The 7,843-nt window shown below is 44.5% G+C and overlaps 1 protein-coding gene across 1 annotated transcript; it reads left to right on the top strand.

Moving 5' to 3' along the window:
- The first annotated feature begins 3,596 nt into the window (after positions 1-3,596).
- Positions 3,597-5,156, top strand: MRPS16 (mitochondrial ribosomal protein S16). The gene is made up of 3 exons (XM_075069905.1): positions 3,597-3,703; positions 4,090-4,350; positions 4,869-5,156. The coding sequence occupies exons 1-3, from the start codon at positions 3,691-3,693 to the stop codon at positions 4,985-4,987; spliced, it is 393 nt and encodes a 130-aa protein (XP_074926006.1). The 5' UTR covers positions 3,597-3,690; the 3' UTR covers positions 4,988-5,156.
- The last annotated feature ends 2,687 nt before the right edge of the window (positions 5,157-7,843 follow it).

Below are 7,843 nucleotides of genomic sequence, written 5' to 3'. Positions count from 1 at the left end.
GGTTTTACGGCCTGGGGCACCCGCTGCACTCAGTGGGGAGGGCTGCGGGGGATGCGCTGAGGACTAGCGCAGGCGAACTACATCTCCCATGGAGCGCAGCCACCGTGATGTCACGTCTCCCCCACGTCACACCCACAATATATGCACCGCAATGCCTGATGGGAAATGGAGGGTCATCCGCAATACCCGGCTCCCCTCCTCCTGGTTCTTCTCGCTAGGGCGCGCGTGGCCCTTTCCGAAGTTGGGGGCGGGGTCGCCCGCTGTGACATCATCTGGGCGCGACAGAGACGGGACAGAAACGGAGCCTGCGTGGCTCGCGCGTGTACGCACTGCGTCTCCCAGCGTGCTTAGAGCCACGCAGTGGCTGACGGGAGTAGTCCCCAGAGAGCCGCCAGCCCTCGCGGGGGCCGATGGGAAATGCAGTCTCGAGACGCAGGCACGCGCGGCGCCCTGGGTTCGGTTCCCACAATGCAGCGTTGCCGCGTGACCCCGCCCCCGCGCTACGGCGGCCCCTGAGGTTCGGAGACGGAGGGGGCGGGGCTTCCGCCGCCGAAGGTCTGCCCTGAGCGCCCTCGGACTAGCGGCTGGTTGAGCGCGAGCCGGGCCGCGCAGGTACTCGGGGCTGTGGGCTGCGTCACCGCGGGGAGCGGCGCGAGCGGAGTCCCCGCCTCACCCGGGGGGGGGGGAACGTTGCCCTCGTCCCGCCGGACCGCGGGGGGAACATGGCGGCGGCCCCAGCGCGGCGTCTGAGCGGGGAGCGGTCCTCGTGCGCGGGAGGGGGAGCGGTGGGGATGCCGGGCCCCCGGTAGGTTCCTCACCTTCGCCTGTGCGGCAGCGCTTCGAGGTGTTCCTGAGCAGCTTCGTAGCTCCAGCAGCCGTACACCCTCACGTCATTGTGTGTTCTGTGTGTGCTGTCGCTGTGTGTGTGTGTCTTCTCTAGAGCCGTACAACCCTCACGTCATGTGTGATTGTGTGTGTGTCCGTGTGTGTGGTCTCGGTGTGTGTAATGTGTGCTGATCGTGGGTCCTTCGTACTTCAGCGCTACAAACCCTCACGTCATTGGTGGAGGTGTATTGTGTGTGTTGTGAGTGTGTGTGTGATGTCCGTGTGTGTGACTGTGTGTGTCGTGTGCTGATGTGTGTGTAGTCTTCGTACTCAGCACGTACAACCTCACGTCATTTGCTGAGTGGTGTGTCTTGATGTGTGATGCTTCCTAGTGTGTAATGTGGATGTTGTCTGTCATATCAGCAGCCGTACAACCCTCAAGTCATTTCACATTAGATGTGTTGTTGTAGTTGTGTGGTGTTAGTTTGGTGTGTTCCTTCATACTCAGCATCCGTACAACCCTCACGTCATTCTGTCGAGTGTAATGTGTACCGACGTGCTGTGTATGGTGTTGTGAGTGTGTGTATGTGTGATAGTGTGATGCCTGTGTGTGTATATGTGTTGTGTCCTTCATACTCAAGCAGCCGTACAACCCTCAATCTTTTCATTGTGTGTAGGTGTAGACTGTGTGAGGTGTTTGTGCTGTGATGAGAGTGTGTATGTGTGTTGTTATATTGAGTGTTGTGATGCGTTAATGGGTGTCTGTGTGCATATGCGATTAGGGGCTGTCAGGTGATTAAAAATAATTCACAATCATGCTGTTAAACAACAGGGAAACCATTATTTAAAAATTTTTGGATATTCATTTCAATAATATTTCCATACAACACAGTACAAAGTGCACAGTGCTCACCTTTTATTTTTATTACAAATAGTGCACTGAAAAAAAATTTTCAGTTCACCTCATACAAGTACTGCAGTGCAAATGAAAATTGAACTGACAAATATAGAATTATTTAAAAAAAACCTCAAGCCTACATTCAAAAATAAAAATGTAAAACTTTAGAGCCTACAAGTCAACTCAGTCTACTTCTTGTTCAGCCAATTGCAAGACAAGAGAGTTGTTTCAATTTCAGGAGATAATGCCGCTGCCCGCCTTGTTTACATGTCACCTGAAAGTGAGACCAGGCATTCGCGTGCACTTGTTTAGCAGCGTGCAAGATTTATATGCCAGATCGCTAGATTATATGTCCCTTCATGCGTCAAGCACCATTCCAGAGGACTGCTTCCATGCTAATGATCGAGTTGTTGCTTGATAAGGATCCAATGACACATGTTCAGTCAGCTGAATCAGAAGGTCATCATCACCTCAGGAGCTCGATTTTCTTTTTTAGTGGTTCGGTTCGCTTCTTTACTACATCAGGTGTTGCTCTTTAAGACTGTCTAAAAGCATGTTCACACCTCGTCCCTCTCAGATTAGTTGGACCAGGCACTTCAGATCTTTAAACCTTGGGTCGAGTGCTGTAGCTATTTTTAGAAATCTTCATATGGTCCTTTTTGCATTTTTTCAAATCTGCTGTAGAAGTGTTCATAAAATGGAATGTTGGGGGTCATCATCTGAGACGTACCTGTAACATGAAACAATATGCAAATGCGGTAAAACAGTCGCGACATACATTCTCCCTGCAAGGAGTACAGTCACAAATTTAATTGACGTATTATTTTTTTAACAAGCATCATCAGCGTGGAAGCATGTCCTCTGGAATGGTGGTCAAAGCATGAAGGGGCATACAGATGTTTAGCATATCTGGCATATCTTGCAACGCCAGCTACAGAAGTGCCATGCGAGCGCCTGTTCTCGCTTTCAGGTGATATTGTAAATAAGAAGCAGGCAGAAGTATCTCCCGTCAATGTAAACAAAATTGTTTGTCTTAGCGATTGGCAGAATAAGTAGTAGGACTGAGTGGACTTGTAGGCTCTACAGTTTTACACTGTTTTGTTTTTGAGTGCAGTTATGCAACCAAAGGAAAAACTCTGCATTTTTTATACTTTCACAAGAAAGAGTTTGCACTTCAGTACTTGTGTGAGGTGAACTGAATTTGTTTATCATTTTTACTGTGCATATATTTGTAATCAAAAACAGTAATATAAAGTGAGCACTGTGCGCTTTGTATTCTGTGTTGTAACTGAAATCAGTATTGAAAATGTATCCAAAAATCTTTAAATTTCAATTGGTATTCTATTGTTATAAGTGCAATTAATCATGATTGATTTGAGTTAATTGTGTGAATTAACTGCGCTTGACAGCCCTAACATATATATGCCAAATCTCCAATTATATCAGAACTCCAATATAATGTGGAAACAAATTTTTACCTTAAAATGACAAGTTATTTTATGTACTCATTTGGCACTTGTTGGCATTGCCCTAGCAACAAAGCTATTGAAACAGAAAAGGAGGCAGGGTGAGGCATTGAAGCTGCTGCCTATCAAGGCTACCAGGAGAAAAAAATGCTTTTAATTTTGCCTGTGCTCCTAAGAGGTTGAAAGTTACCTAAACCCCAAACCACAAAAGTGGGAGCGGGGGCAGGTGCTTTGAAACTTCCATTCCCAGGATCGCCATGGCCAATGGGTCATGAGAGACAGAATCTACAGGGGTCAGGGCAGGGCTTGCAACTAAACTCTCATGTTTCCCTCAGGATTTTCAAACTATAACTTTCAGTTATACCTCATTTCTGTCAAGTAAAGCTATGTCTACCCTATAGCGTTTACAGCTGCAGTGGGCTGGCCCCTTGTTCTGTGTTTGGGCATGGCAGGGGATTCATTCATGTCTTTTTCCTCTTTCAGGTGCTGGCAAGGGTCATCATGGTGCACCTTGGTAAGTGCAGACAGGGTTTGTTAAGGGTTGCATACATACCATGTTGTACTGACAGACCCCTAGTTTCTGCATCCCTCTAAATCAATTACAGTTAGTGGAGAATGTGCAGCCTTCTCCGCTGAACTCTTAGGGGTTGGTAAAGCAAATCTGTCTTATTTATTGTCAATAAATCGAGGTCTTAAAGCAATCTCATGGCAGGGTACAGACTTCGATTCCATCATAAAGAATAATCTCTTGTTGGTGTGTAAGGAAAGGTTACAGCAGTTTTACTGATTTTAAGTGAAACCAAACTTTTTCTCTAAGGCCTTTGGGAATTTTTTGGCTAGACGTCTGCACACATCTGTTATAATCAAATCTACTGTGATACCTGTTGATCTTTCTTTCAGCTCATCTCCTTATGAAAAATTATCATGGAGGACACGTCACTATCCGATTGGCTCTTGGCGGCTGTGTCAACAGACCCTTCTTCCGTATAGTGGCCGCATATAACAAGCGAGCACGGGACAGCAAATATTTGGAGCAAGTGGGCTGCTATGACCCACTCCCAAATAACCATAATGAAAAGCTTGTTGGCTTGAACATCGAGAGGATCAAACACTGGATTGGTTGTGGAGCACATGTCACAAAACCAGTTGAAAAACTTCTAGGTAACTCAAGGTGTTTTTCAATCTGAACTATTTGCTTATTTCGCTTAAATGACAATAGATTTTCCTTGGTGATCCTCTGCATACTTGGAGTACCAAAGACCTTTTCTTCATTTCTTTGCATGAATTCTTGAAAATATCCATATATGCAGTCACCCTTCTTTTGGCCACAGGAAATGGGATGGGTCTCATTTATGGAGACACTGAGCTGGCCGAGACAGCAGTAAAAGGCACTTCAAGCCACTAGTGGGTTGGCGAGAGAGACAATTACTCCCACTTCTCAAAAGTCTCATTAACTATTGGAATAGTTTACCCAGGGTTTTGGTGGATTCTCCATCACTGACAATTTAACTCAAGATTGGGTGTGTTTTCTCTGAGAATTATTTTGGGGTAGTTCTATAGCATGTGTTACCTAGGAGGCCAGATGAGATAATCACAATGCTCCCTTCTAGCCTTTGAATCTGAGTCTAGTACAGTAATACTGCAACTCCAGTTATTAACACAAATACTCTTTCTTTCAGGTCTTTCTGGATTTTTCCCATTGCATCCTATGACGATCACAAATGCAGAAAGATTAAGGAAGAGAAGAGCCTTGAAGGCCGAAACAGCTTCTGAGGAAGAAACTCCAGGTGACCAATAACATCTATCTGAACTGAATTACTCAAAAGATTACTGTACAGACAACGATCAGAACAGGGTGCCAACTAAAAAGGACAATATATGTACCACAGGCAAAAACGATAGTGGATGTGAATTATTTCATAATAACATTAAAGTATTTTGAGGCTTTAGGAGGCCTCAGACAAGGATTCTGATTGCCCTCATTTGTTAATTAATAATTTGTGTCAAAATAAGAAGTAATCTTTCATGTTTATGTCAAACTGCAATTACTTAGGCCCAGATCCACAAAGGTAAAATTTAGGCTCCTAAATTCCACTGAGATCCAATGGACGTCAAGAACCCAAATACTTTGTGGATCTGGGCCTTCCAGATTACATACAAACTCCAGTGTTCTAAGTAGCTCTAGTGTTGAGGTGAAGAGAGCGTTCCTGACTGTCATAAGAACCTAATGTGTAGGAAGTTGTGTTGGATGCCCCGTAGGCGTCCTTCTAAAAGTAATCTTACCATTACTTCAGCCATAGTTGGTTTTTAATTTTACAGTTAACTATTTCAAGATTTTTGGCCGAGGAGGGACACTCGGACATGGCCACTGTTGTTTCTTTATCTTCACCCAGTTAAGCTGCAATTAGTGTAAGCAGCAGAAAATTTTTTTTTTTTTTTGGTGTGGGGTGCAGCACAGAATGTGACCAGAATTATTTGCCCACAATACTGCTCTTCCAGAAGGTATCCCACAGAACATCATCACTCTAAGCACAGCGAATACTTTGGTGTTTTTATACCTTTCTCCCTGAACAGTATTTGTTCAAACATTATACGTGTGTCCAGCTAAAACAATAATTTAAAAATCCAGGAATTACTACATGATGTTTATAGTTATCAGCCACCCATATTCTAGTGTGATAAGCACAATAAGAATAAGGTTTGTACCATCCCCGAAGATCACCAGCCTCAGACTTTGGTAGCCAAACAAAGCCACCGAGTTTGAGTCATGGAACCGTCACCCCAAAAGCCTTAACGCCAATCTCTCACAGTGCAAATCTCAGAATTGACTATGGGGAGCACATGAGATCTTTCTCAGCCCACCCGGTGCAGCACATCACACCTTTTAAAGACTTGATGTAACGAAGTTGAGACATACTTGAAGATCACAGGTTTCAGAGTGGTAGCTGTGTTAGTCTGTATCAGCAAAAAGAACAAGGAGTATTTGTGGCACCTTAGAGACTAACAAATGTATTTGGGCATAAGCTTTGTGGGCTAAACCCACTTTATCAGATGCATGGAGTGGAAAATACAGTAGGAAGCTACTATCACAGAGAACATGAAAAATAGGGTTGCCTTACCAACTCTAACGAGACAGATCAAAGTGGGCTATTATCAGCAGGGGAAAAATTGATTTTGTAGTGATAATCAGGATGGCCCATTTCAAACAGTTGAGAAGAAGGTGTGAGTAACAGGAGGGGTGGAATTGCATGGGAAAATAGTTTTTAGTTGTGTAATGACCTCCACTCCCATTTTATTCAGGCCTACTTGATGGTGTCCAGTTTGCAAATAAATTCCAGTTCTGCAGTTTTCTCTGGAGTCTGTTTCTGAAGGTTTTTTGTTGAGAATGGCCACTTTAGGGTGGGTTTTAGCCCAGAAAGCTTAAACCCAAATAAATGTGTTAGTTTTCAGGTGCCACAAATACTCCTTTTCTTTTTGAAGATCACAGTATCTGTTTATTTAAGAAGTGGCAGCAATCCAATAGTCACTCTAGTGCTGACAGAGAATGCCTTTTGGTTTCTCTGTGCGCTTGGTTTGCTTTTGAATTGCAGTAAGATTGGAGGGCTAATCTTGTCTGGCTGAATGGTACTGCACGCTGGAGGTAGCTTTATGAGGTTGAGTTGGTCTCTAAAATTGTGGTTTGGTTTGCAGGCTGATAGCAGAGAGGAATGGGCTTGAGATAATTCGATTTGTCTCTTCTTGGGCATCACTCTCTCCCCTCCATTACGGGCCTGGTGGAATACACAGCCAGCTCTCCTCAGTTGACAGGTCTAGTGCTGGGTTTAGGTTGTACTGTTTTCGAGGTTGAGCACGAATTGTTATAGTAGTGCTGATGTGTGTTGATGCGGTTATGACATAGATCCAAGAAGATAAGTATAGAGTGTCTTTGGGGTGCTACTTGTGAAGACCTGCTGCTCCGGCAAAGGTTAGGCAGAGCATGGCTGGTTGTGATTTTGCCTGAGGTTAGTTGTAATTTGAAACCTAGGGGGTTTTCTCATTCATTAACAATTTTTCTGATGGAAGGTGGGGCATGGTGTTTTGTTTAGTCATATGTGTGGGTGTGGTGGTTGCTGTGGGTAGGGCTTGCTCTCAGCATGTACGACCTACTAGTGTCTTTGTTTGGTGCGTTGTTTGGGGCTTGCATCGACATCTGTGTGTTCCGTAAAGTTTTACATGATCTTGTATTGGGAGAAAAAACAAAATAATATGCAATACACGGGTCCAATCGGAGGTTGTGATTTTATTGTTATGATATGGTGTGTTCGTGGTATGGATTTGTGTTTTTCGTGTTTTGTGGGTGTTTGTGGGGGATATAATTGAGTTTGTGGTGAGTAAATTGAGTAGGGGAAACTTGGTGGATTAGTAATTTTTGGGTTTGTTTGGATTGTGGGTGTAGTGTATTAAGTAGTGGCTTTTCACAGTTGCACACGATATCGTTGGGAGTGGTAGCGTACGTATGGTTTTTGGGGTCTTGTGAAAGAGTGACTTTGATTGGTAACTCGTATAGGCATACAATATTGTCATTCTTGGGTTGGAACGTCGATGGTGTCCTTGTGGCCTATTTATGGTTGTTGCCTCTCGGTAATGTGTTTGCTGGGGGGGATATCAGTTGTGT

This window comes from Chelonoidis abingdonii, chromosome 10 (assembly GCF_003597395.2).
Source record: "Chelonoidis abingdonii isolate Lonesome George chromosome 10, CheloAbing_2.0, whole genome shotgun sequence".
NCBI classification, from domain to species: domain Eukaryota; kingdom Metazoa; phylum Chordata; order Testudines; family Testudinidae; genus Chelonoidis; species Chelonoidis abingdonii.
This window is presented reverse-complemented; position numbering and strand designations above follow the sequence as displayed.

Coding starts and splice junctions, on each gene's coding strand:
- MRPS16 (XM_075069905.1), top strand. Junction 4,351..4,868: donor ACCAGTTGAAAAACTTCTAG/GTAACTCAAGGT, acceptor TCTTTCTTTCAG/GTCTTTCTGGATTTTTCCCA.